Below are 27,100 nucleotides of genomic sequence, written 5' to 3'. Positions count from 1 at the left end.
GTTCAGGATACATAAGGCAGGTTAAAGGACTATACAGAAAAAAATATTTTAAAATGAGGCCTTAGATGAAAGAGAGAACCAAAAGTCCAAGTCCACTAAGATAGAATAAATTAGGCATCAACACATAACTTTGTTCAGTGAGCAAAACATTGCCATAAAATCAGGACATAGGGGGTAGAGCGGTTGCCTTGCATGCAACTGACCCACATTTGTCCTGGGCACCACATACAGTTCTGATTACAGACCAGGAGTAAACCCTGAGTACTGCCAGGGGTGTCCCCAATAGACTTAACACTATAGAACTATCTTGATAACCCAAGGTTCCAAAGCAAATACTGAATTAGACTAATCAATTTTCGACTTTTTGAATTTCAATACAATTACTGAAATGTTTTGATAAACATAGCTATGCAATTCTAAGTGGCTACAAGAGCTGGTGAGCTAGTACAAAGGTTAAGGCACATGCCTTGCATGGGACTGACCTTGTTCAATTGCTGTGACATGGTCTCCTGAGTTCAGCCTTGAGTAGCCTCTGAGCACTGCTGGGAATAGCCCCCAAAACAAATTAAATGACTCTAAAAATGAAAAGATCATCCTGAGGGGGTGAGGCAGGTGGATGGTGGAGGCAGACAAGAAGTGACATATGGAGTGGGGTGAGGTTGAGCAGTGGTGAAGATGCAGTAACTATGTATATCAAAACTATAAATACTAACATTATTGTAACCAAGTTACCTAAACTACAATAAAACTTTCCCTCCAGTTTTCCCCCAGTGTTTTAATGAACAGTGATTCCTTTTTGACAAAGAGCAAAAGGCAGGTCCTAATGACAGGTACAGATACCCTTGCTTTTAAGTGACTACCCTTCTTGCTCAATTGAATCCAACAGCCACATGGGGCTTTCAAGCTTTGACTGACCTGGTCATGAACTGTACCCAAACTTCCCTAATTCCAGCACACAGGCCGCTGGACAAAATTGCTCTCTACGGACTAGCCATTGTCCACTTTCCATCTCCAGTCCTTGCCAAGGCCCAGGCAAGCCCCCTCCCACTCCCGCGCCCTTTTCTGGGCCTCACAACCTGCAGCTCCTGCCCCGACAGTTCCTGGACGTGTTCTCTCCACATTCACACGTGCACATATGCCAAAATGCGCGCGCTCGCACACACCTGCCCCATTTAAGCTCTGCGCTCAGCTTCCTGTGGGTGGCGGAATGAAGTCGCGGATCTCCTGTGTACTCAGTCCTTGGGCGCTTGGGAGTTCTTCCCAGGGATCCCCTCCTCCAGGCACCGGGGCAAGGAGCCCACCCCTCTCTTCTTCCTAGCAGAGGTCTATCCCCTCCTGTCCGCTGGCGGTGGGGGTCGGGGTGACTCACAGAGGCCAGGGGGCCCGGAATGCGCTCACTTCCGCGGCGGCGCGCACCTGCCTGGCGCTGCTGGAGTGCCGCCCGGCCGGGCCTCCGGCGGATGTTTTTTCTGTTCCCGAGCTGAGGGGTGCTCGCCAACCACCCACTCCTAACACACAAGGCCAACCGCCGCGCTCCCCACAGCTGGCATCCCTAAAGGCTGCTGCCCCAGAAATCGTTGCACTGGGCCTTGACCCTGCCACCCCCTAACCACACACGCGGCAACCACAAGCACGGCCTCCACCCCCACCAAGCTAAAGGCGCGGACTCCAGGATTGCAAGCAGGTCCAAGCAAAGGCTCCCCACTACCCCCCTGACTGGTGGAAGAGAGATTCTGGCTGTTATAGGATTTTTTTCCCCTTTCCAGGAGACCAGGAGACCCCAAGTACCCATCTTAGCTTCATTTTAGCCGCCTCACGTCTGTCCCCATCAACTTACTAGCTCATCTTCATTCCACATCAGTATCAGCGTCTGCTTTTGCTCACTCCCTGCACGTTTTTTTTTTTTTTCAATTGAATCACCGTAAGATACAAAAGCTGTTCATGGTCCGGTTTCAGTCATACAGTGTTCTAACACCCATTCCTCCACCAGTGTATATTTCCCACCACCAATGTCCCCAGTTTTCCTCCTTCAACTCTTACCCTCTCCCAGCCTATCTTCTTATGGCAGGCGCTCTCTCTCTCTCTCTCTCTCTCTCTCTCTCTCTCTCTCTCTCTCTCTCTCTCTCTCTCTCTCCACACACACACACACACACACACACACACACACACCCTGATATTGAGAGGTTATCCTGTTTGTTCCTTCACCTCTTTTCAGCATGCAGTTTTTTACTTGTTTGTTTTTGGGGGTTTTCTTTTTTTTTCTTTTTTGGGTCACACCCAGCGCTGCTTAGGGGTTACTCCTTGCTCTCCACTTAGGAATTACTCCTGGAGGTGCTCAGGGGACCATATGGAATTCCAGGGATGGAACCCAGGTCGGCCGCAAACACTCTGCCCGCTGTACTATCGTTCCAGCCCCTCAGCACGCAGTTCTTACCCAGAGTGGTCATTTCCAACTATCTTTGTCATAGTGGTCCTCACTCCCCACTCTTGTCTACCCTCTGTTGGCTTGGCTCCAAGTTGCAGAAGCAGAAGGTAAAAATTCCAGCCTTCAGACTTCACCTAAGCCCTGTTTTTTTCCTTCTCTCATCTCTCCCCTCCACCCATCCCTGGACCCCATTTCTTAGAGAGGCAGCACCTGAGCTACTGAACACTGGGAGGACTCAGGGGCCCTCTTGCTGGACCATCCCTCTAGCCACCTGTTCCAGCCAGGAGAACAGCCCTGGGACTGTCTTTCACCTGCCAGGCGACACCAGCCCCCACTGCCTTCTATGGGTTTTCCCTTTAAAACAGGCACCCCTCTGACATGAAAAGGGAGGCCTAATGAGGGGCTGTGCGCAGGGAAGTCCACAGTCTGTAAAACTTAAGCAGTCTTACTGGCCAAGAGAGGGAGCTGGGGGTGAATGGATGGAGCTTCCGAATGGCAAGGACAGAGGCAAGTAGCTGTCCCAATTCAGCCAGGAGTGTCCATTCTCTGGGGAAAAGGGAAGTCTTGGGAAATGAAGATTATGAAGGAAAAATGAGTACCCAAGTGACTGGGCCTGCAAACAGGATGGGAAGTGTCTGGAATGGGGAGCTGGGATCTTCTGAAGTCTGGGAAACAAAAGCCAGCTTGGACATAGGCTTTTGGTACCAAGAGGTGGCCAGCATTGGTCAGAAAATAGAACTTGACCTTTTCTGTGAGTGGGGCTGGGAAGAGTGGACCAGGATTCTGAGGCAGGAATCCTAATGCCAGAGGGGTGATGAGGAAATGCTACCTCTGTCCAGCGGGAGAAGTGAGGGTACTGGCCAAGGAAGTCAGGTTTTTCTGCAACCCCTTTTCTCAAATCAGTATCCAGAATTTCAAAGGGGGAAGGATTATACCTGAAATGCATGGTACGTGAGTACAAAAGGAATAGTGTCTGTGTTGAGAGCCGGTAACTCCCCATAGAAGGTTTCAGCTCAGTGAGTGACTCTCGGCCTTTCAGACACAAGGGCCCTCTGCATCCGGGCTGAAATCTAGCCTGATAACAGATGCCAACCCTGGCCAAGGTTGTGTGTGCCCAGGAAGACACTGAGGATTGCATGTATTCCCTAAATCCTCTGAACAACCCTTGAATTCTAGTTACTCTACCAACTCAAATAAGGAAAACAGCAATTGGAATTCAGTTCTGATTACTTATCAATTCAGATAAGGTTTGGAGAGGTGAAGTAACTCGCCCAAGGTCACACAGCTCACATAAATGCAGTAAGGACTTGCATTCAGGGTGTCTAACTCTACAGCTTATGCTCTGAATCACCCATTCTGGGGTTCTCCAGAGACTATAGGTAACCCAGAAAAGGAAGTGAGAGGCTAAACTCCTGAGACCTGGGTCTTAAAGGGATCAGAGGACAAAGGGCCTTTTTGTGGAAGTGCAGTGATATCCACCTCAGGGACGCTTAAAGTTTAATTTTTGGTTTCTGAGCCAAAGCTGGCAGTGCTGAGGGCTTCTGGCTGTGTCCTTGGGGATCACTCCTGGAGAAGCTTGGGTTGGGGGGCAACATAGGGTGCTGACCCAGGTCACCCACATGCAAGGCAAGCACCATACCTGCTGTACAATTGCTCCAACCCCGCCCTGGGAAGCACTTGGAAGAGGTTCCACTCTTTGAAGGAACCATCCTCAGACTTGGGGAGGTCCTGGCTCTGCTAAATTATCTAGGGACAGTTTGTCTCTGCGACAGATACCTGCAGAGGGGATAGTGGTTCACCCCCAAGACGGGTCTGACTCAGGAGACTCTGCAGTGGGACATTCTTCACTCCAGGTGCCTGTTTGCTCCCCTGGAGTCTTGGGCCGTCGCACCCCATTGCAGCTCCCCGGTTTGGCTGAGGCTCAGTGTTCACCATCCCCAGGAAATGCCTCCCTCCGGTTCAGGCAGGGATCCCAGCACACACACACCCCTGGAGTGTATGTGTGTTGTGGCGGAGAGGGCGGCCAGGGGAAGTAAGTGGTGGAACGCTTCCTTCTCTCCAGGTCAGGGAAGAGATGTGGAGACCACCTGGGGGGGCCTCTCCTCCCACCTCCTTGTTGGGCCAAGCGCCCGGTCCGGTGCCCCTTCCCTGGCCACTTCCCTCCCCCTAGCTGTGCTGGGGCATGAATCAGCTCTCACAGCTTGTTAAAGCTAGACCTCTTGTTTTCATGCCCTCACCTCAGGAAACGGAGCTACAACTTTTCCAGCTCTCCTCAGCAGGGGGCCAGGGTCCTCACTTTATAAACATCCCTGAGCCTGTCCAAGGAGAAGGCAGGAAGATAGTGTGAGACAGGAGCCCCAGAGAGGAGGACAGAGGCTAAGACCACAAGGAGAGAAACCAGGAAAAAGCCCAGGAGAACACCCAGAGCAGCTGCAAAGGGAGCTGAGAACGGTCCCCGAGCACTGTGCCGGGAAAATGGCTGTGAGGGCACCCTGGGCGGGACAGGCAAAGGGGATCTTGGGAGGCTGGGGGCCCCTCTGCTTGCTCGTCTCTCTGCTTCTCCAGTACCCGGGAGTCCACAGCAAGTGCTACTTCCAAGCTCAAGGTAAAGCTGGGTCAGACACTAGGAAAGGACCAGGACAGAAAAGGGGGTGGGGTGGGGGGGTGGGACGGCTTGGAGATGCCGTGTCAGAACCCTGACTCCTTTTGCTCAGAAGAGACTAAACACAGGAGTGACGTGCACCCTACTCGCACTCCAGCCTCGAAGGTGCCAACACTTCCTGTTCTTCCCTAGCCCCCTGCCACTATGAGGGGAAGTATTATAGCCTGGGCGAGTCCTGGCTCCGAGGGGACTGTTTCCACTGCACCTGCCTGCATCCCGTTGGGGTGGGCTGCTGCGACACGTGAGTGACCTGGGGGACTGACCCATGTGACTAAGGGATGAGTGGGAGGAACCAGACAGCTGGGCTGTGAGTCGGAGCAGGACAGCGGCAGGAGGCTGCTGGAAGCTGGAGATTCCAAAGATTTGAAAATGCGGGAGGGAGGGAGGAAGGGGGGTGGGGTGGGTGTGGAAGAAACACAGCTACCAGGTGAGGAGGGGCAAGGAGGGCAGCTTCAGCCACATACGGGCAGGAGCTGAGGAATGGTGGGATGGGGTGGGGGTGGGACAGTGCCTGGGACTGCACTGACTCCAACCCCCACCTTTGGTTCCCAGGTCCCAGCACCCCATCGACTTCCCTGCTGAGTGCGAGCTCCGCCGGGAGGCAGACACCTGCCAGTTTTCCCTGGTGCAGAAAGCGGACCCTCGGCTGCCCTGCAAAGGGGGAGGACCCGACCCAGAGTGGGGCTCCGCAAATACCCCTGCTGCCGGGGCTTCTGCTCCCCACTCCAGCTAGACCCTTCTGCCAGCTGCCCACTGCTGCTGCCACGTGCAGGGAAACCACTAGCAGCTACCACTTTATTCTGAATAAATAAGTGAATGCTCCCGCTTAAGGTTGGCCTCTCATTGTCCATGGTCCTGGGCCCGGTGGGGACGGGCCTTGGTTGCCGGGCCCGGCACGCAAAGCAGTGGCAGTTTTAGATGGTGATGGTGCTGGTGCTGGGGCCCGGGGCGGCGTAGGAGGCCAGCGTGGGGCTTGTTGGCAGCACCTTGATGGGGAGGTCCCAGCTGAACGTGTCGACGGGCACTTGCTCGGGCCCCGTCCAGGTGACAGGCTCGGGCTGTTCCATGGGAGGCAGGAGTACCAGACCGGGTTCTCTGGATGTCACAAACTCAAAGTGTAGCCGCCACTTCAGGGAAACTGTGGCGGGGAGAGGAAAGGAGGGGACTTAGGAACCAGGAGTAAAAGCCAATGCCAGCAAGCAGTTAGCAAACAGGGGAAACACCGTCTGGGGTGAACTGGGAAGGAGGGAGGAAGGCATGGGGCAGGGAGCTAGGTTCGAGGGTCACTCTGGAAATATCAACGGCGTTAACCAGAAATCAGACTACAAGGCAAGGGTGTGCAGGACCTACACACCCGAGTGTGGGGACAGCACAACTTGGTGTGCGAGTTCACTGTTCTGTAGCACCAGTGACCCTGGTGTGCAGAAGTGTGAGGCCTGAGTGTGATGGGCCAGGGTGGGCGTAGGCTGGGCACCGTGTTAAGAAGCAGGATCTGTGGGATACCAAAGCACAAATGTATGCTCGGCCCCCTTCTACCCTTCTCCTCGAAATGGTCAGAGTCTCACCAATGGCTGTGCAGAAGCCTGGGGTGGAGCTCAGTGGAATGGGGAGGGAGAAGCTGGTCCTGGTGGTATGTAGGCAGGACTCCTGGTGCCGGGCGTGAGTCACATGGGACACAGAGGGGGCGCCGCCTGCCCCTCGGCGCCGCTGATACTCGGGCTGCACCCGCTCTTCAGTCTGCAAGCTTACCGAGAACTGCGAGGAACAAAGCAGTGTGGGCAGCACTGGGCAGTGCTGGTCTGCTGAGAGCCAGCCCAGGCCCCCGGGGGACCCCGCTGCCCACTTCTCCACACCCCTGCCCCTGCCCATATATATGCAGGATCTTTTCCTTCCCCCACGTCCACCCTTCCCTTCAGGCCTCCAAAGTCCCCTCCTTACTCACCTGCAAGCAAGCAACAGTTCCTTCCCCCAGGTTTAAGGTCCCTATCACATCTTCGCCAAGTCTGTACACAGATTTGAAGATGCCGAATGTTCCAACTTTCCCTCGGCCATCGCTGATATTGTACAGATCTGGGGAGGAATGGCACAGTATAAACCTGGGGTTCATACTGGGGAACATCTGGACATGGGAAATTGGACTCAAGAAATGGGATGAATTTCTCCTCATAATGTGAGAGGAAATGTGGCAGTGAGGAAAGTCTGTGTGGGACAAGAGTACCCTGAGGAGAGAGTGGGAAGGGGGACGGAAGGGATAATTCTGTTTGGGGTTCTCATTCCCATGGTGGCTGGGATGGGGGCAATTCTGACAGAATACTCACGGAGGCTGCGGCAGGATGTGGTGGCCATGAGACGCTCCCCCGCCAGTTCTGTGAGCCAAGAGTCCTTCTTGCCACTTTCTTCCTCCTCCAAGAACGGACTGGATGGGGCCACAGACTCATCCTGGGGAAACCGGACATCTTGAAGGCCTGCAGAGAGGAGAGTGGGAGAGGAGGGAATGGACAGAAGCAGATGTTAGGATTTTAGACTCTAGCTGAGGGGCAGAAGGAGAGCTACAGCGGAGGCTTGGATCTTAACCCATTTTACAGAATCTTCCAGCACCCATTCCCTTACACCTTCATGGAGAACAGGAAGCCTGAACAGAGCACAGTGACTGCAGTGCATGCTTTGAAGGAAGACCCTGGGCTAAATTTCTAGTACCACAGAACCCTCCCAGCACCCCCCCACACACACACCTCAAGCACTGTAGCATGTAGCCCTGGAGACCCACATGGACCCCCAAGCATTCAACTGCCCAGCTCAGTTGGTGAAGTATCACAGGGAGTGTCCCCCCCAGGGCCCCCCTGAGCACTCTTTGCTAAGCCATCCTTCATGCACCCAACTTTTCTCCACTCCAAAACAAAGAAAAGAGGAAGCATCCTTTAAGCCCCTTCCATGAGCCTAGTAAAATGAAACTTCACTCACCCGTCAGCACGAGGACTCTCAGAGGGACCCTAAGTAAGGTGATGGGGGAATTGACGCGTTGGCAGCCAATGGTCAACTTGTAGACATACTTGACAGACTGGCCCCGGAAGGAGGGAGGTCCCTCGAGAGGCAGCACCTCACTGTAGGAGTCTAGGTGGGAGGGGGGGCCAGGGCGACAGGCAGTCAGTTCAACCCCCTCTCCCACTCCCCCTGGAGCCTTGTACCACTATCCAGGGCTGGGACAGCCACTCACATGATCTGGACTCTCCAGGTTCCAGCCGCAGGTCACAGAAGAGAATCTTTGGAGGAGTGGAGAGGATACACTGGCCCCTCTCACCTATAAGAGAAAGACTTTGGGTTAAGGACCCTGAGGTCAGAACCCCACAAGGCCAGCACAGACAGGAAGAGTGGTTGGTCCAGGCAGGCCACACTGGGCCACCCCTCTTCTGGGAAAATAAAGACAGTTTTGCAACCTTCAAAGACACACTTGTCTTTCTCTGCATCCCCAGAGTGACAATGATCCACTACACGTCAGCCCCCCACCCATCACGATGAGAGGCACCCCATCACCCTCTCGTGCCATCTCTGACCTCGATGTGGCAGAAAGACAGTCTGGCTCTCGGGCTGCACCTCAGGCTGATTGGAGTCAGGGGGCGGCAATGCCACCCGGCTCTCACTGGCATGGAACTGGCAGTGGATCTGTGCACTGGCCCAGGCCAAAGCTTCACTATTGGGGAAGAAGAGGTGGCATCAGAGGGCGTTCTTGACCTTGGCAGCCCCCCACCGCACTGTGTGAGGCAGCTATCCCAGGACCCCATAGAAACACCACTGAACAAGAAGGGAAGAGGGTGGGGGAGAAGTGAAGCAGAGAGGAGAGTGCTGCCAACAAACAGCCCCAAGGAGTGAGAGAGATGATGTGCCAGGGCTGCCAGCCTCCCAGAAGGGCTAGCACCCCCACCTGGATGCAGAAGTGGCTGTGGGGGCCAGGGGATTAGTGACGGTCACCACACACTCCAGCGCCTCCCCGGCCAGAAACACGGGCCCCCGGCTCAGCTCTGCCACCACTTCGATCATGGCAACTCAGGGCCTGGGTCTGGAAGAAAATTGGAGGTAAGGGGTGGTCAGAGGTCCGATGTCCGCGGCCAGCCGCGGGGAGTGCGGGGCACATTCAGGAGGAGAGATCTGGGATGCGGGGAAGCGAATGGGAGGTGTGAGTGGCAATGGGCACGGTGCCACCCAGGAAGAGAGATTCATTCTCTCTTTTCTTCTTTCTTATTTTTTGTTTGTTTTGTTTTGCTTTGCTTTCGGGTCACACCCCGCAATGCTCAGGAGTTACTCCTGGCAGTGTTCGGGAGAACCCCTGGAATGCGGGAGATGGAACCTGAGTGGGTCCGCTTGCAAGCAAGGCCTCAACCACCGTACTATGGTTCGCAATCCGGGAGGGGCACCTTTCCGAGAGCCCCAGGTCCCTGCAGCTCCGGCTTCCCTTCCTCCGGCCTCCCTCCGCTCTGGCTCTTCTTGCCCGCCCCCAGCACCCCCTCACCCCCGGGCCGGCCTCAAGGCCCCACGTCCCGCCCCAAGGCCAAGGACGCCCGTCACCTGGAGCTCCGAGTCCCAGTACGTCTCCGGGTCGCAATCCAGGGGGCCACCGCCACACCCCCTCACCTGGCCGCCCGCCGGGACCCCGCCAGGTGAGCCGCGGCGGCGCGGGGCGGGACTTCCCCCGCCGCCCCCGCCCCCCGCCGAGCCGCTTCCGGCCGGAAGCGCCCGGCCACCCGCACCGGAAGGGACTCTGCTCGTCAGGCCGTCCCGGTCACCTTCCCACGGCTCCCGCGGACCTGCGCCGGGCGTGCGTGCTCGCTGCGCGGATACCGGCCGGCGGGACCCGGCGCGCAGCGCGCGGAAGCCTGGAGGTGCCGGGACCCTGAGAGCCCCGGGAGCCGGCGGCCGGGAGCTGCAGGGCGGGTCCCGGGGGCGGCGCCGGGCGGGCGGGCCCCCGGGGCTCCGCCCCTCCCGCCCCGTCCCCCTTCGGCCAGTCTGGCTAATCACCGCGGCCCAATGACGGCGAGGCCCGACCCTTCCCGCCCAGGACCCAGGGAGACCAGCGCGGCGGCGCCCGGGAGGCTTCATTGCCTTCGCCCGCGCCGACGCTGCAGCAGCCCTTGGCTCGCTCCTCGCGGGCCCATCGTTAGCCTCATCGCTGCTCTGGGCTCTGCGTTCCACTGCACCCAGCATCAGCTTGTGGGCTGGGCCGACCAGATACATTGTATCCAAAGATCCGGGAGCCAGATACATTGTATCCAAAAGGTTCAGAAACCCGGAGCTTGGAGATCGTGGGAACTCAGGATCCTGGGAACATGGGCACTGGAGTCCCAGCCTCGGAGCAGACTAGCTGTGCCCAAAGGGATCCCCAGGCGTATTGCCTTGAAGACACTGGAGGCACGGATGCCGTAAAGGTGACGGACCCTGAGAGGCCCGCCGACGACCCACCCCCAAACGACGGGATGGACTCAGGGCAACTGATGGCTTCCTATGAGGGTCAAGCGAAGGGTTACCAGGTGCCCCCCTTTGGCTGGCGCATCTGCCTGGCTCACGAGTTTGCAGAGAAAAGAAAACCTTTCAATGCCAACAACGTCTCGCTCAGCAACATGATAAAGCACCTGGGCATGGGCTTGAGGTGAGTGTGCCCTATTGTCTAGAGGTCCTTAGCTCCACTTTGTTCCAGCAGAGGTGAAACAACATGAGAAGCGAGCTGGTAATCGCACCAGGTTCTTTAAACCCTTGGCTCTTCAGGGTGAGCCCAGGTATATCTTATCATCTCATCGCTACCCCCTATTTCCCACTGACTCTTCCTCTAATTCCATGATAGCAACATCTGGGTCTGAAGTCTGCCTCTCCCATTTCCGCTCCTTCTCCCAGTCCAGCTGGGGTCAGCTGTATGTTGTGGTCGAGTGGGAAGGATTGGTTTGACTGCTCTTGTCTGATACGTTTGGGAGCCGGGTTCTCCTTTTTCTCTGTACCTCCCTTGGGCTGCGTTTCCTGTGCCCATCAGTTCAGTTGCTAAGGGTTATTTCTAAGGAAAAAGCCACTGCCTGTGCACCCAGCCCCGTATGAGGTGCTGCTCATTCCATTCGGGGATATACAGAAGCACAGACCTCTGACAGGAGAAGCACTGTTACGGGCATCCCCAGAGCTCCTCCATCCCTCCCCCTAGAATCCTAGACACCCCAAGTCATATTCTGTAGAGTTCTGGCCCTCTCCAGATCCCTTGGGAGTTAAGAGACAAAGAATGAGGTGCCAAGTCCTATTACCAGGAGCAGAGAGATAGGAGGACAGAAAGCATCACCCCGAGGTCAGCCTGAGTCAGCCACACTGTAAACACAGCCTGGGAGGGAGGCATTCAGGCTGGGATCCGGCATGCAAGACTTCTAAAGTGGGGGAGGGGAAGTGTCCCCTCTTTTTCCCAGTCAGTGTGGGAGGCTGGTTAAGGACCTCCAGTCCTCAGGCAGTCCCCTGGACCTGCTCCCCCCCATGACATGTGGCTCATTGGTTAGTTCCTCAGGGTTGGACTTGGACCAGAGGAGAAATATCCCTCCAGGCTGTGTCTGAAACTGACCCAGCCCAATGCTGATGCCCACGTTCTTGGATCAGAACAGGATCTAGGGCATGGATGCTGAGAGAGGCACCTGGGGGCATGGGGTGGGAGGGTGAGGGGGTCACTGAGGTCAGGAACAGGTACACGGTGTGGCCCCGCTGATACTAAGTATGAGCTGAGGCAGAGACTTGATGCTGTGCTTACCCCTTGAGACTAGCTGGGCCGAACCAGGAAGAGGTGGGCGTCATTGGCACAGGGCCTTTGGAACACAGGGAGGAGTTCCTGCTCTGAGAAGGAGGGTGAGACAAGGAAGAATTCTGAATGGTAAAATTAAGTTAGAGCTGAAATTATGGAGAAGGCCAAACAGGAAAGGCCAGCTGCTGCATGAAGGGGGAGACATAGGCCTAAGACGGAGGGAGTTGAATTGAGGGTATGCTGACAAGTATCCCAATCCCAGCAGACTTCTCTTGGTTTGGGAAACCGGTTAGTTTTGATCATTTTGATTGCTCTGCTACAAGGTCGTTCATTCAATAAATATTTATTGGGTGCTTATTCTGTGCCAGTACTTTGTTTTGCCACTTTCCATATCTCGCCTTTCTCCTCCCTACCAGCCCATCCCCTCTGCACCTCCCTTCAACTGTCCCTTTCTTGCCTCTGGTTTCAAAGTCCGCAGGCCAGGCAGAGACTCCTGCCTCTTATCACTTCCTTTGTCTCTTTCCCTCCCCCACCCTAGGAATGTGCCTTCCTTCTTTAATCACCCTTACATCCACCCCTGATTTCTGCCCCTACACATCTCTCTAGTGCCCCGTTGCTTGAAGCCACTAGGGGAATCCTCAACTGGTTTCTGTCATTGTCTCTTTCCCTGTGGAACTTAAAAGGATGTCAGACTCACATGAGAAACAATGAAGTAGGAAGACTGATGAGGAGTTCAGATAGGGGATGTACAAGTAATGCTCATACATGACACAGATATTCCTCTCTGCAGCCCTCATGCAGACCATGTCATTTGCTCTTTCAGTCATGGGGTAGGCAGGGCAAGAAGCGTCCCAATGTTGTAGATAAGGAAACCACAACTCAGAGGGGTTCCTAGTGGTGTGCCTGACCCTAAGAGTGCACAGTCCCTGCAGGCGGATGGAGTTGGGAGAGACCCTTGGCAGAGCTGAGTGAAGAATTCAAAAGTGAAGATGATCTGGGACAGAGGTGAGACTCTGGAATCCCAAAGAGAACTGTGCCCCTGAGATGCAGAACTGTGATGACACTCAGGAAATAATGGCACTTTTTGAAGGTTTTACTGTGATATTATAAAAGAATAGCATCAGAAAGCTTACAGTTTTTAAACATCTAACATTAGAAACAGGAACTTAAGGGCTGGAGAGATGAATCACAGGCTTTGCGTACACAAGCCCTGGGCTCCATCCCTGGTACCACATAGTCCCTGAAACACCACTCAGTCAAAAGTTCCAGTGGTGATCTACAACTGTGATGGGAGAGTCAGAGAATTAGAAAAGTCTGGAAAGGTGCCATTAAGGAGAAACACAGCCCATCTGGGGGTTGAAGGACTGTGAATCAGGAGAGAAGTCGAGAGGAGAATTTGGGAGCAAAGGTGATGGGTCCTGGGGACATTCCGTGGAAATCACAGTTTGTGCATTTCTGAGGGGGGGGGGAGGGAGGGAGTGTGTGTGTGCGCGCGTGTGTGAGGGGGGGAGAGAGAGAGAGAGAAAGAGAGATGATGAGCAAGCCCACCCGTTCCACTCATGCTCCCACTTGCTCCCCAGGTACTTCCGGTGGTGGTACCGGAAGACCCAAGTGGAGAAAAAGACGCCTTTCATCGACCTCATCAACTGTGTGCCCCTGAGACAGATTTACGGTGAGCCTCCTCCATGCTCGGCCCTGCCCAGGCTATCCCAGAGCCAGGCAAAGAGGTTTTCCCTTTCTGCAAGTTACAGGCCCTATACCCAAGTGTTGCTTTCTCCCAGCTTTGCTGAACCATTCTTGATGTATAACAATGTATATGTTCAAGGTTACTATGTACTGATTTGATAGTCACAGTGGGTTTTAGAGAATTCCATCTTGGTAGTTAGAGAAAGTGAGAAATAGTTTTGTTTTCCTCTAATCATGCCACCCCCCCCCCCACTACCCACTCCCCCAACCATCCTGATTCTCTCTCTAGGTTGTCCCTTGGGTGGCATCGGGGGAGGCACGATTACCCGGGGCTGGAGAGGCCAGTTCTGTCGTTGGCAGCTTAATCCTGGAATGTACCAGCACCGAACCGTCATTGCTGACCAAGTAAGAGCCAGGAAGTGAAAGAAAGGCCTGGAACCTCATCTCCTGGCCAGAAAGGACGGCTAGTGCAGGATGTGGTGGCTAGATGGGCCCGCAGCCAGTGCAGTCGGCTCTTCATGAATGGTTTTCCATGGGCTCAGCCCTGTGCTGGAGTGTAGGATAGGAATGAGATGAAGAGCACATAGTCCTTGAAGGAATAAACAGCCCTGGCATCGTTTCCCTAGGAAATGTATCTTTCCCACTTCACTGCTCCCAGCCATCGGTTGAGTGAGTACAGAGTACAGAATATTCCCAGATCACTTACCCTTGGTGGAAGAACACTGGATAGGACCAGAAAGGAGAACAGAAGCAAAAGTCTGAACATACGTACCCAGAGCACCCCTCCTCAGCTTCATTTGTCCACTCTCTACTGAGGTCAGGCCTCAGGAGGTCTCCCTGGCTCAGGGCTTCCTTTTCCAAGCCTTCTTCCCTTTTCTAAAGTTTCCCTTCTGTCCCTCCTGCTCCTTTATCATACCTGGCCATTAATTGCCTGGCCTGTGCTCTACTTTCCAGCATCTCTAGTGACCTCCTGTGCTGAGTTGTCCACCAAGTTCCTGCTTCCTGCCTGAGGGTGCTTCCAGCTTTCAGCTCATCTTCAGAGGAGAAATGACTAGCAGGCCTTGAGTCCAGTTAATGACCATGCCCTTCCCAGTTCAGGTTTACCAGCCCTGCCCAATGCCCAAGCTTCCTTTCTGGCTCATCCCTCAGGTATTCCAAAAAGGAATGCCTTCCAGAAGTGTGACTCTAGTCGAAGTAATTATGGAATGCTTGGTATAGGCCAGGCTTTTGTATACTATTTAGTACTGAAAGACAATCCTGTAAGGTATACATACTGTTCTTGTGCCCATTTTACAGATGAAGAAAGTAAATCCAGCAAGACTTAGTCGCGTGCCTGAGGGCTGTGGCAGGTCAGTGGAAGCAGTGAGCTTCAGATCAGTGTCTCTGTGGCTAAAGGCCAGTTGTAATCATTATTGACTACCTCAGCAATGTCAAAGATTATTTTATCCAGACAATAAAAATATTAGACATGGGCCAGCTGATAGGTGGTAGGATGATTGTCTTGCATATGGCTGACCTCAAGTTTGATCCCCGGAACCCCTGAGGGTGCCCTGAGCCTGATGAGAGTTGCAGACCCAGTACAATACCATGAACATTGCCTGGTGTGGTCCAGAAACAAGGACAACAAAAAATTTAGTCATAGTTTGAACTAAGGCAAGAGATTACTTTGTTATAGCTTCTACCATCAGGAAGCCTAACTTTGATTCTGGGCTTTGAGAGAATGGAGATGGAGGCCACTCCACTGCCAACATGATAGGAAAAGGACCCCGAGAAATGGGGGCATGCTGCAGACTCCCACGTTCTCTTCCTATTTTGGAGAGGAGGTCTTGGTGGGCAGTCAGGATGACAGAATGTAAATAAGCACATTATAACTCTGCATAGTGAGGGGCTGGGCACACAGCAAAAGGGCACCCTGCTTAGAGGAGCTGGCCTTGGAGGAAGAGGGGTTTCACCAGGTGGAAAATGAATAAGAGGAGCAAAAGCATGGAGATGGAAATGTATGTGCTCAAGGAACAGTATTTGTGGTGCTTTATGTATGGTTTTGGTTTCTGGTTTTCCCAAGCAGTGCTCAGGAGGCCCTTCCAGTCTTCCAGTGATTCTTGGCTAACCAGGCTGGTAGTTCAGTGCCAAGGAGGCTATAGATGCTCAGGGCTACAGGACTGTATACAGTGATGCCAGGGGGACCCTGTGGTGCTCTCTCTCTCTCTCTCCTTCCTTCTCCCCAATGGTAAATATGTCATATGACCACAGTACTGGTGGGTCTCTCTCTCTCTCTCTCTCCCCCCCTCCCTCTCCCTCTCTCCCTCTCCCTCCCTCCTTCCTTCCCTCTCTCCTTCTCACTCTCCCTCTCCCCAATAGTGAGTATGTAATATGATCACTGTACTGGTGCTTGAACAAGTAATGTCAGAGAGAGGCCACATCTAGAAGGGCCTTGAAAACCAAGTAGAAGAAATTCATCCTGGGGACTCACTAAAAACACTCTACATGGGGCCAGAGCGATAGGACAGCAGGTAGACCATTTGCTTTGTACGCAGGCAACCCGGGTTCAATCTGTGGCATCCCATATGGTCCCCCAAGAAATGCCAGGAGTAATTCCTGAGTGCAGAGCCAGGACTAGCCCCTGAGCATTGCTGGGTATGATCCCCCCCAAAAAAAAAATCCAAAAAAAATAAAAATAAAATTTAAAAAACTCTCCAGGGGGACTGACGTAGCTCAGTTTGTCCATGAGAGCGAGCCCCAGTCCTATGAGAAGATTGGGGCAGGACAGGAAAGCAGGGTGCCGGGCAAGCGGTGGATGGGAGCGAGCGACGAGAGTGTGAGGGGCCCGAGGGGGTGGCGCCCAGCCTCTCTGGCCCTGTTCTAGTTCACAGTGTGCTTGCGTCGGAGAGGGCAGACCGTGTACCAGCAGGTCCTGTCGGTGGAGCGCCCCCGGGTCCTGCGAAGCTGGAACTGGGGCCTGTGCGGGCTCTTCGCCTTCTACCACGCACTCTACCCCCGAGCCTGGACTGTCTATCAGCTTCCTGGCCAGAGCGTCACCCTCACCTGCCGCCAGATTACACCCATCTTACCCCACGACTACCAGGTGCGCCCCCCTACCCCCAACACCACCACACTCCATCCCAGCCCCGCCACTGTTTCTCTTGCACGCTCTGCTTCTGGGGCTGCCATCAGTCTGTTGGGTCTCTGGCTCCTGGGGGCGGCCTGGCATCACGGCCTGCTGAGTCAGTGCGGGGGAGCAGGGCTCGGAGGGGCCTCCCGGGACCTCCTGACCTGACCTTTCATTCCCAGGACAGCAGCTTGCCTGTCGGAGTCTTTGTGTGGGACGTGGAAAATGAAGGCGACGAAGCCCTGGACGTGTCCATCATGTTCTCCATGCGGAACGGACTTGGCGGGGGAGACGACGGCCCCGGGGGTTTGTGGAATGAGCCCTTCTGTCTGCAGCGCGATGGGGAGACTGTCCAGGGGCTGCTGCTGCACCACCCCAGCCCCCACAATCCCTACACCATGGCAGTAGCTGCGCGGCGCACGGTATGGAGGAGCTGCCTCTAACCCTGCCCCCTGAGCCTTTCAGCCCACCCCTTCAGCACAGCCCTCCCCCCTCCCCCCCCCCCCGGGTATATGCACTAGCACGGGCCAGAGGCTGCACACCAGTGGCACTGCCCCTCACGGAGTCCCTGGCCCCTAACAGGCAGATACCACGGTGACCCACGTCACAGCCTTTGACCCTGACGGCACTGGGCAGCAGGTGTGGCAGGATCTACTTCATGATGGACAGCTGGACTCCCCCACTGGTGATGGGGGTTCTGATAAGGAGGTGGTGGGAAGAGCCGGGTGGGGGCACCTAGTAAGGAAGAGGCCTGGTTCCCCTGTTAGGGACCCCTGGGGCCGGGGGGTGACCCCCTTGCCCATTCCTCTTGCGCCTCCCTCAGGCCCAAGCGCCCCCTCACAGAAAGGCGTCGGCATTGCGGGGGCTGTGTGCGCGTCGGGCAAGCTGCCACCCAGAGGCCGCTGCTGCTTGGAGTTCTCGTTGGCTTGGGACATGCCCAAAATCATGTTTGGCTCCAGGGGTCAAGAACACTACAGGTGAGGGGCTGGTGGGGGCATCAGGCATCAGGGCCGGCAGTGCCAGGTCTCAAATTGGGGGCCCTTGTTCCCATCCTGCCCTTCCTTCCCACCTCAGGCGATACACAAGGTTCTTCAGCCCAGATGGCGATGCTGCCCCCGCCCTCAGCCACTATGCCCTGTGTCATTATGCAACCTGGGAAGAGAAGATCTCGGCTTGGCAGAGCCCAGTGCTGGACGACAGGTGCCCCCCTCACTCCTCTCTCCTGGCCACTCCCACTCTCCACCCCACCCCCGGAGACAGCAGAGTTGGACTGAGGGCCACTTGGTGACCCCCACATCCTTCCTGGAAGGGCTGCATTCATTGGGCCGCCCCCTCCCGCCTGCCCAGGTCCCTGCCTGCCTGGTACAAATCAGCGCTGTTCAACGAGCTGTACTTCCTGGCGGACGGGGGTACAGTGTGGCTGGAAGTTCCCGAGGACTCCCTGCCCGCGCTGGGGGACACCATGTGTCAGCTGCGCCCCACCTTGCTGGAGTACGGCCGGTTTGGCTACCTGGAAGGTACGGCTGCTGGCAGGCCCTGGGGGAGGCTGGGCTTGGCCTCCCGAGCACACTGGTCGAGAGCTGAGGGCAGAGCTGCAGGTACTGAGCGATGCGGGTCCCTGGGGCTGCCTACCAACTCCAGAGAACAACTAAGGAGGGGATTGGGGCAGCTGGGGAGGAACAGGAGTTTTCCAGCGGTGCCTCTCCCTTCCTCCTCCAGGCCAGGAGTACCGCATGTACAATACCTACGATGTCCACTTCTACGCATCCTTTGCCCTCGTCATGCTCTGGCCCAAGCTGGAGCTCAGCCTGCAGTACGACATGGGTGAGGGCCCTTGTCGAGCCTCTTCTGTCCTCTCGGTTCCCCATGTGCCTGACCGAGCCTTTGCGGTGCCCCAAGGGATCTCCTCCCCACCCCCGTCCCTGATACACCTTCATGCTCAATGGTTCCCAACTCTGGGAGCCCCCACAAGTCTGCCCCTTCCCTGCTTCCCCAGCTCTGGCCGCCCTTGGGGAGGACCTGACCAAACGACGGTACCTGATGAGTGGGGTGGTAGCCCCTGTGAAAACAAAGAATGTTATCCCCCATGACATAGGAGACCCAGGTAAGTGCCCTTCCTCACAGCTCACCGCCAGCCCCACACACACACTCAGGTTTCACACGGCCAGGCCTACTGTACTGGGTACAGATAAAGCCAGGCACCTCCACCTTCAGATGACGAGCCATGGCTCCGGGTCAATGCGTATCTGATCCATGACACCGCCGACTGGAAGGACCTGAACCTGAAGTTCGTGCTGCAGATTTACCGGGACTATTACCTAACCAGTGACCAGGGCTTCCTGACGGACATGTGGCCCGTGTGTCTGGTAAGGGTCGTGGATGTAGTGGTCAGAGTGCCAGTGGGTGGGACGGGGCTGGGGAGAGCCCAGCTGGCTATTCTTTCCTTAGCATCTAGCTCTTCAGTCTCTTGGTCCCTCTCTAGGCCGTGATGGAGTCTGAGATGAAGTTTGACAAGGACCAAGATGGACTCATAGAGAACGGAGGCTATGCAGACCAGACCTATGATGGATGGATTGCCACAGGCCCCAGGTTGGGGGATTACGGATTTCCAGGGGCCTGAGGCAGGGACATGGGCACCAACGGACTTGATGCCTGTTACCCGCCTTGGGAGTGGCTGGGGCTGCCCACCTAACCCCCAGACCCATCTCTCTGACCAGTGCATACTGTGGGGGACTGTGGCTGGCAGCTGTGGCTGTGATGGTCCAGATGGCTGCTCTGTGTGGGGCACAGGACATCCAGGACAAGTTCTCCTCCATCCTTAGCCGAGGCCGAGAGGCCTTTGAGAGACTGCTGTGGAATGGTGAGCCAGGGGCACTAAGGGGCGCTGAGGAGTCGGGCAGCGGCAGTGGAATGCACAGAGCCTCATTCTGCCCCCTCCTCCCCCTCACTCCAGGCCGCTATTACAACTACGACTGCAGCTCTCAGCCTCAGTCCTGCAGCATCATGTCTGACCAGTGTGCTGGGCAGTGGTTCTTGAGGGCCTGTGGCCTAGGGGATGGAGACACCGAGGTAAATGAGATGAGGGGAAGCCAACTTCATTCCCCCACCATATGACCTCCTGAGCACCAAACCTTCAGGCTTGCACTGATGGACTCTAGGCATCACCCAGAGTTGCCCTGAGCTCCATTCCTGTACCACTGGTGCAGCCCCTATAATTCAGATCATAAAAGAGAAACTGGAAGAAGGGTCCAAGTGATAGTACAGTGGGTAGGATGCTTGCCTTGCACAGGGCCAGCCTGAATTCAATCCCCATCACCCAATATGGTCTCCTGAGCCCTGCCAGGAGTCAGCCCTGAGCACCTTCAGGTGTGGCATAAAAGAAAAAAAAAAACAAAGAGAAATTGGAAGAAGTCAGACAAGGGGTGGGAAGGGAACTTCCCTGGATGTGGGGGGCAGGTGTAAGAGAGCCTGTTTCTGTCCTCGAACCTCTAGGTGTTTCCTACCTCACACATCGTCTGTGCTCTTCAGACCATCTTCGAGCTCAATGTCAAGGCCTTTGCAGGCGGTGCCATGGGTGCTGTGAATGGCATGCGGCCACAAGGTGTCCCAGATAGGTCCAGTGTACAGTCGGACGAGGTCTGGGTGGGTGTGGTCTACAGTCTGGCAGCCACCATGATCCAGGAGGTAACACTCTCCCTCCCCATCTCCCTAGAATTCAAGGGGCCTAGCCCAGGGTCCTTCCCCCCTCCCTTTTCCTGGCCTCGGTTTTGTTTGCTGCCTTCAGGCTTCTGCCTCTAGGGTTGGATTTGTCTTTCCCATCAGCAGAGAGCTCTCTGAGGGCGGAAACCTGCCATCTCTGTCTGCCCACGGGATTGCCAAGATCCATGACCGCCACTTCTCTTTCCAGGGACTGACCTGGGAGGGGTTCCGGACAGCGGAAGGCTGTTACCGCACCGTGTGGGAGCGCCTGGGCCTGGCCTTCCAGACTCCCGAGGCGTACTGCCAGCAGCAGGTGTTCCGCTCGCTGGCCTACATGCGACCCCTGAGCATCTGGGCAATGCAGCTGGCCCTGCAGCAGCAGCAGCACAAAGCCAAACACAGGGCGAAGGGCACAGGACTAAGCACAGCACCGGAGTTAGGACCAAAGGAAGTTACAGCCAGCCTGAGCCCAGAATGAGCCCTCTGAACTGTGGGAAGGGTGTGCTGACAGCCCAGCCCCTGGCCTGCCCTTCCCTCCTCCCGAGTCTCCTGCGACCCTGAGCCACCAGGACAATCAGAGCCCCTCCAGTCTCCCCACCTACCTGCGCCAGTAAAAAGGGATGAGGGTGACCCCGGCATCAGAATCACTTATTTATTTCCCACCCCACCCTGCCCCACCGCATGAAATGTTCAAGGAGGTCAGTTGATTTCCCCAGGCCCATGCACGGGGTGAGAGACAGACACAGATACAAATAAAAGACCCAGAAAGCAAGTGTAGTGTGTTTGTGCCCCCAGGTTTCTGACAGGCCAGGAACTGAGGCTAGCCCACGTCCTTCCCTTTTCATCTGGACAGAGACTGGGGGCGCCAGGCTTTTGCTGGGGTGCCCTCCACGCGCATGTCCAGCCTGACAATTTGTTCTGCAAGATGGCAGGTGTGGGGCTGGGGGGAGGGAGCCATCATCCCCTCTTCTGTGAGATTTGCATGCAAGGGTAGGATGCAACCCAGGCAGGGGGACTTGGAGACAGGGTCCAGGAGTGGCAACTTCGGGGCAAGTTCTCCACCAGGAGCCTGGAGCGAGTGGTAGACGAGGCAGCAAGAGTTTCCAGCCATGGGGATTACAGGGTCCGAACTGTCCTTTGGTGCCTCTGACTGTAGGCCAGGCAGTGCCGCCAGCGGGCGAGCGTCCTCACTAGGCAGGGCACGGAGCCTGCGGGACAAAACTGAGGGGACAAAGACTCTCAGGGTCAGCCTGGCTCTTCCCACAGTGCCCACAGCCGGTCCCTAAAGGCATCCCCAGGCTCACCTCTGGACTCGGCGGGCAGGCGCCCCCTCGTGTCAGAAGAGTACATAGCAGGTACGAAGAGGAGACAGAAAGAGAACAGCAGGACCTGCGGCAGAGGGGAAAGGTGATGCAGACCGCCTAGGGATGGCCCCCTGCCTCCCCTCCCCGCACTCCTGTGGCCTGAAGATCACCACCCTCACCATGACACAGGTGCTGCTGCTGCTCGACTTGTTTGCCACCTGAATTACCATGGCCTGGAGTCTCCTCAGCTGATCCAGGAGGGACCTAGAGGAGAGGGGCACGGTGAGCAAGTCACAGTGAAAGCAGCTCTCCTGCTATCAGGACTGCCCCACCAATTTGGGCACTAGGTCCTCGCTTTGCAAATAATTTCCACCTGATTACACACACGCACACACACCCCACCTCTGGCCCTGCCCTAGGTCCTCACTTTGCAGATTTCCGCCTGATCTCACACACACACACACACACACACCACCTCTGGCCCCCTGCTCTAGGTCCTCACTTTGCAGATTTCCACCTGATCTCACTCACACACACACACACACACACCCCACCTCTGGCCCCCTGCTCTAGGTCCTCACTTTGCAGATTTCCGCCTGATCTCACTCACACACACACACACACACACACACACACACACACACACACACCACCTCCGGCCCCCTGCCCTAGGTCCTCACTTTGCAGATTTCCGCCTGATCTCACACACACACACACACACACACACACACACACACACACACACACAGACCACCTCCGGCCCTGCCCTCTGTCTGACTCTGTGCTGTGTCTCAGCGAGGCACTCACTCCTCCCTAGGAATACCCCCTGCCCACCAAACTGGATGGTGCTGTGTTTCTGTGTTTTGTGCTGAGAATGTTCTCCCCTTCCCTACCTTCTGGGAAGCCTCTCTTCTTTCCCAGGCCTCCTCTCTGCACGGGCTTTCTAATCTCAGTACCCGACTTAGCCTTAGTGACTTTCGAAACCCAGTAAAGCTACCCAGTCAAGCGCCCGAGTGTGGAGTGGCTAAGAGGGACCACCTCAGATGAGGGGCAGGAAGGGGACCAGCTGGGGGAGTAGCTCACAGATTCTGCTCCTCCAGGAGCTGCACTTTGTTCTGAAGTTCCAGGTTCTGGGCTGTGTATTTCAACACCCTACGGGAAAATAACAAGAATATAGGTGGTATGAGTCATGTCCTTCCTTCAAAAACGCAACACTTCCAACCAGCTCTGGGCAGTCCCCTCCCCCACCCCCTCAAGGTCCACTCCCTTTCTTACCTGCTCTCCAAACCACCCACATACACCTTCCTCTTCCTGCGGCTCTCTTGAGCAGACTTTTTGTTTCTAATCTTCCTCCGCACTCGCTTCAGGATGTGTTCCTCCATCTGAGAGAAAGGGGGAAAAGGAGTATCAGAATACTGGACCAGGGGTCAGAAAGATAGTACAGCAGGTAGGACGTTCACCTTGCATGCAGTCAACCCAGGTTCAATCCCCAGCATCCCATGTGGTCCCCTGAGCACTGCCAGGAGTAATGTAATTCCTGAGTGCAGAGTCAGGAGTGACCTGAGATCACTGGGTATGCCCCACCTCCCACCCCAAGACACACACCAAAAAAACCAAAAACAAACACTGGAGCACAGCTGGAAAGCAAAAAGTTTAATCTTTCCACAGCACAAATCCCTCTGATAGCTCCTCCACTCTGTGGGCACACAGCTTTTAACCAAGAGTCTCCCAGGGAGCGCGAGATCTCTCAATGAATAGGGAGGCTGAGGTGAGGGGAAGGGGCGCATGCAGAGACCCCAGTACTCTGTGGCCCCCATAAGCATTGCCAGTTGTGACCCTGGTGGTCTCAAGCAGCATGGCATTCCTGGGCCAGGGCCTTGTCAGGTCCAGCCTGCTTAGCCTAGAACCATCCAGACTGGCGCTAGGCTTCCTGCGTGCTGCCTGGGAGGCCCAAAGGGAAGAAAAACCGCAAACTGTTTAATCTTTCCACAGCATGAATCCCTTTATAGCTCCTCCACCCCGTAGGCAACACAGCTTTTGGCCAAGAGTCTCCCAGGGTGCTCGAGATCTCTCAGTGGATAGGGAGGCAATGAGAACAGGTAGTGAAAGCCTCATAAGCCAGACCTTGTTCTCTATTATAGGAACCTCAGATAGGTGCTCAGGGGTCCGACGGCCTGTCCTGGAAATAGCCTAGCAATGCTGGGGGTCACCAGAGCCACCCCAGCAGTGCCAGAACTCAGACAGGCAAAGCGTGTACTCCACCCCTCTGGGCTATCTGCCCACTCCAGCCAGGCCTCCCCACCCCTGTACCAGCTTACAATGCCAGGGATGGGAACGGGGCCTCACATAGAGGGCAAGTACAGCCAGGCCATTTACAACTTTGGTTTTTGGGGGGTGGGGGTTATAATCTCCCTTATCCAAAGTCAACATCTGTGTCTCTAACATCTTTCATTTGGGCGGAGCCAGCACCTGACCTCTGGGACTAAAGGGAACAAAGGTCAGAGCGATTTTAAGTAACCTGGTGCTTCTTCAGTTTAAAAAAAAAAACTGAGCAAAATTGTAAGTCATTATCTCCACTTGGAAACAAACAGCTCATTCTTTTATCACCTGGCAGGGAGGGATCTCAGGTCAGTGCCTGCAGTGAGCTGGCCAGCAGAAAGGGAGTAGGACAGTTCCTGCCCACTGGGGGGCGGCACTCACTCCATCAGCGCACCTTCAGCCCCAGCCACTCTGGCTGACTCATCTTGGACTCCCTCATAATAAAAGCACACCTAAGCTTTCTGCCAGGAACAGTGGACTTCTAATCCACTTCTAATTAGGGTTGCACTTGTGGCACTGCCATTCTTTGCATGAAATAATTCCTAATGTGATTTTTACTCCTGTCATACACATTAGTCCAGCCTCGTTGAAACTCTCAAACTTTAATTCTACCGCTTGGCATGAGGTGTATTTCCGTGAAACTGTTCAAATGAAGCCTTGGGTGGTCTCACACCACTGTTTCCAGCGTCTTTGGCACCAGTGATACATGGGGGTTTGGACTTATTTTTTTTTCAAGAGAACACCAAAATGTGAATAAGCACCACAAAATCCTAGGTCCACCCAGGCAGCCATGCAGCAATTTCCTCTTAGCAAGAGATTGGTCAGATTTCTCAGTTAGATCCACTTTTTCACAGAATCCCCGTGACCACTGGGTCCTGGCTCCAGCTGTGGGAGTCTTACCTTGGTGAGGGGAAGCGTCCCAGGCAGAGTAAGCCCCTCCTTCTCCAACAGCCGCTTCTCCTCCTCTGTCAGTATCAGTCTAGTCATCTCGGGAGATTCCGGGGAGGTGGGAAGCTGAGTGGAGTGGCAAGGAAGAGTCAGCCAGCAACCAGGAAGGAATCCTGAGCCCATCCCCACCCCACCCCAACCCTCCCGTGCAAAAGCGGAAATAATCCCCCCTCCCCAGGGAAAGTTACCTCCTCTGCAGACTCCACATGCAGTGGTGTCATCCAGGCCCCCTCTTGCCCATCGCTTCCAAAATCTGCAAAAGAGGGAATAAGACAGCCAGTCCCGCAGTCCTTCCCCTCCTTCGACCCCTCTGGCGCTAGCACGCCCCTCAACTGCAGGCTCACCTAGATCTATCGAGACATGTTCCCGCGGGAGGGAGTAGGTGTGGTCATGGCCCACGGAGCAGGGGATCGGGTCACTGAGCACGTCCGAGGGCGCTGGACTCAGCAAAGAGCTCAGGAAATCCTCCACCTCCCAATCGCTCTCTACCTGCACGGGGTTGACAACACCGGCAGAGACCGGTCACCCCCGCCACACACACACACACACCTCCCGCTTCTGCACCCAGGACACCCCCCACTCCCACCCCTACCCCGCTTCCCCGGGACTCGGGGGCCAGCACCCACATCCGAAAGACTCAGCTCCCAGTCCAGGGGCGCGTCCACCACCGGCTGGTCGGCCCCGGCTCCCAGGCCTCCGCTGTCCTCTAAAAGGAAGTCCAGCAGGTCCTGGTGGCCCGGGTCCAACGCTAGCTCCATCTGCGCACCCCCGGGCTAGCCGGCCGGCGCTCCCGCAGCCACACCCGCCTCTCCGACAGGGCTCCCGCAAGCTTCCAACAAGACAGAAGTGACGCAAGCGGGCCGCAGGCACCCCGGGACTTGCAGTTCTTCCCGCGGGGCGGAAGCGGGGCCGCGAGGCGGCGCCACGGCGCGGTGGAGGAGGGAGGTGGCGGCGGGGGGGAGGGGGGTGGGGGAGAGAGAGAGAGAGAGAGAGAGAGAGAGAGAGAGAGAGAGAGAGAGAGAGAGAGACCCGGCCCCGCCCCCGTGCCCCGCGCCCAGCTAGGAAAAGGAAGGGCAGAGTCGAGAAGGGGAACTGGAGGCCGGCCCGCGTGCCCGCCCCGGATCGCGCCGCGCCCCTGGCTTCCTGCCGGGGAGGGGCCCGGCGACGGCGGCGGCGGCGGCGGCGCGAGCATCGAGAGCTGGCGCCAGAGCAGCTTCCTGCGGGCGGCCGCGACCATAGAGCGCGGGCCCAGGGCGCCGCCCGCGGGCGGGGGAGCGTTCCGAGGACGGAAGTGGCCGCGCGAGTCGGCGAGCGAACGAGAGGGCGAGGCCGGAGTCCGCGAGCCACCCGGGAGGACGAGCGGGTTAGCGGGGCCGGCGGGCGGGGCGCGGAGCCGGGCAGCGCAGGTAGGGCAAGGCCGGGCGGCGGCGGCGGAGCGGGAGTCCCGGGGAGGGGCCGGGAGGCGGGCGGGGCCCCCGAGCGCCCGCGGCTGGGCTTTGGGGTGCCGTGTCCGCCCGCGGTCAGCGCCCCGCGCGCGTCGGGGCAGCGGCCGCCTAGGCCGTGGCGCGCGGCGGGCAGCGCGGGCCTCTCCGCGACAGGGTGGCGGGAGGACGCCCGTCAGCTCGGGGTGGTGGTGGGGGCGGGGGCGGGCGAGGCTTAGCTGATAGCGGGGCTGCGTGCGCCTCAGCAGAGCTCGGGGGTGACTTGCGGGGGTGGGGAGGGATCTGGGACTCAAAGAGTTTAGCTTTCAGAAGTTCTCAAGTTCAGACTTGGTTCGGGGAGCCAGATCCGTTTTCGTGCAGGTCAGGTTTGGGGTAAGGTCCTGATTTTTGTTTGTCTAGCCTGGGCGGCCGCCCGTTAAGTCCGAGTTGGTTCAAGGTGGCAGCACCTAGAATTTGTGTAGACGTCTTGTGTTACCTTGATTTAGAGACTTTTAGCACCGGCGCAGCCCCTGCTGGAGAGAAAAGACTCTTGAAGGTGCGGGTCAGGGATGCAGGAACGAAGCGGCCAGTGCAATGAGACTTGGTGCAGGAACAGTATTTAGGGCTAGGTATTGGGGATGAAAAAGGAAAAAGAGAGAGAGACAGAGACAGAGACCAGAATCACAGAGGTCAGGGATTGGAGAGAGGTGTCCCCAAGGAAAGGGATACACACATGTCAAAGCTGGCGTTTGAGGATCAGGATACACACACGTGGAGTG

The 27,100-nt window shown here is 56.2% G+C and overlaps 5 protein-coding genes across 7 annotated transcripts in view; 3 read left to right on the top strand and 2 right to left on the bottom strand.

Moving 5' to 3' along the window:
- The first annotated feature begins 4,900 nt into the window (after nt 1–4,900).
- On the top strand, nt 4,901–5,828 carry MSMP (microseminoprotein, prostate associated). Its single transcript, XM_056117088.1, has 3 exons — nt 4,901–5,030; nt 5,220–5,328; nt 5,640–5,828. The coding sequence occupies exons 1-3, from the start codon at nt 4,901–4,903 to the stop codon at nt 5,818–5,820; spliced, it is 420 nt and encodes a 139-aa protein (XP_055973063.1). The 3' UTR covers nt 5,821–5,828.
- A 34-nt stretch (nt 5,829–5,862) lies between these two features.
- Nucleotides 5,863–9,975, bottom strand: RGP1 (RGP1 homolog, RAB6A GEF complex partner 1). 2 transcript variants are annotated; one of them, XM_056117086.1, is made up of 9 exons: nt 9,830–9,975; nt 9,007–9,141; nt 8,639–8,775; nt 8,302–8,385; nt 8,049–8,198; nt 7,406–7,552; nt 7,030–7,157; nt 6,653–6,842; nt 5,863–6,225 (listed from the first exon to the last, which is right to left on the bottom strand). In XM_056117086.1, the coding sequence occupies exons 2-9, from the start codon at nt 9,120–9,122 to the stop codon at nt 6,002–6,004; spliced, it is 1,176 nt and encodes a 391-aa protein (XP_055973061.1). In that variant the 5' UTR covers nt 9,123–9,141; nt 9,830–9,975; the 3' UTR covers nt 5,863–6,001. The 2 variants fall into 2 exon arrangements, with proteins under 2 accessions (XP_055973061.1, XP_055973062.1); XM_056117087.1 differs by lacking the exon at nt 9,830–9,975 and adding an exon at nt 9,648–9,760.
- Nucleotides 9,976–10,004: 29 nt separating this feature from the next.
- On the top strand, nt 10,005–21,101 carry GBA2 (glucosylceramidase beta 2). Its single transcript, XM_056117084.1, has 17 exons — nt 10,005–10,725; nt 13,419–13,510; nt 13,814–13,929; nt 16,388–16,606; nt 16,813–17,052; nt 17,213–17,315; nt 17,454–17,607; nt 17,705–17,830; nt 17,978–18,147; nt 18,350–18,454; nt 18,627–18,734; nt 18,845–18,996; nt 19,113–19,219; nt 19,348–19,490; nt 19,584–19,699; nt 20,123–20,314; nt 20,538–21,101. The coding sequence occupies exons 1-17, from the start codon at nt 10,406–10,408 to the stop codon at nt 20,805–20,807; spliced, it is 2,733 nt and encodes a 910-aa protein (XP_055973059.1). The 5' UTR covers nt 10,005–10,405; the 3' UTR covers nt 20,808–21,101.
- CREB3 (cAMP responsive element binding protein 3) lies at nt 21,008–25,823 on the bottom strand. Its single transcript, XM_056117085.1, has 9 exons — nt 25,523–25,823; nt 25,245–25,385; nt 25,089–25,153; nt 24,853–24,966; nt 22,909–23,015; nt 22,717–22,785; nt 21,813–21,897; nt 21,634–21,718; nt 21,008–21,550 (listed from the first exon to the last, which is right to left on the bottom strand). Exons 1-9 carry the CDS (start codon nt 25,656–25,658, stop codon nt 21,171–21,173), a joined length of 1,182 nt encoding a protein of 393 aa, XP_055973060.1. The 5' UTR covers nt 25,659–25,823; the 3' UTR covers nt 21,008–21,170.
- Nucleotides 25,824–25,910: 87 nt separating this feature from the next.
- TLN1 (talin 1) overlaps nt 25,911–27,100 on the top strand; it is a 31,451-nt gene continuing 30,261 nt past the window's right edge. The window contains exon 1 of one of the 2 annotated variants that reach the window (XM_056117077.1): nt 25,911–26,263. The gene's annotated coding sequence lies outside the window, so the exon portion shown is untranslated. Of the gene's footprint in view, nt 26,307–27,100 lie in introns of both variants that reach the window. The other variant, XM_056117076.1, reaches the window with a different exon arrangement.

The sequence above is a fragment of the Sorex fumeus genome, unplaced genomic scaffold (genome assembly GCF_029834395.1).
Source record: "Sorex fumeus unplaced genomic scaffold, SorFum_2.1 ptg000034l, whole genome shotgun sequence".
Taxonomy (NCBI): Eukaryota; Metazoa; Chordata; class Mammalia; order Eulipotyphla; family Soricidae; genus Sorex; species Sorex fumeus.
Note: the sequence above shows the minus strand (reverse complement) of the source record. Positions and strands in the feature narration are given on the sequence as shown.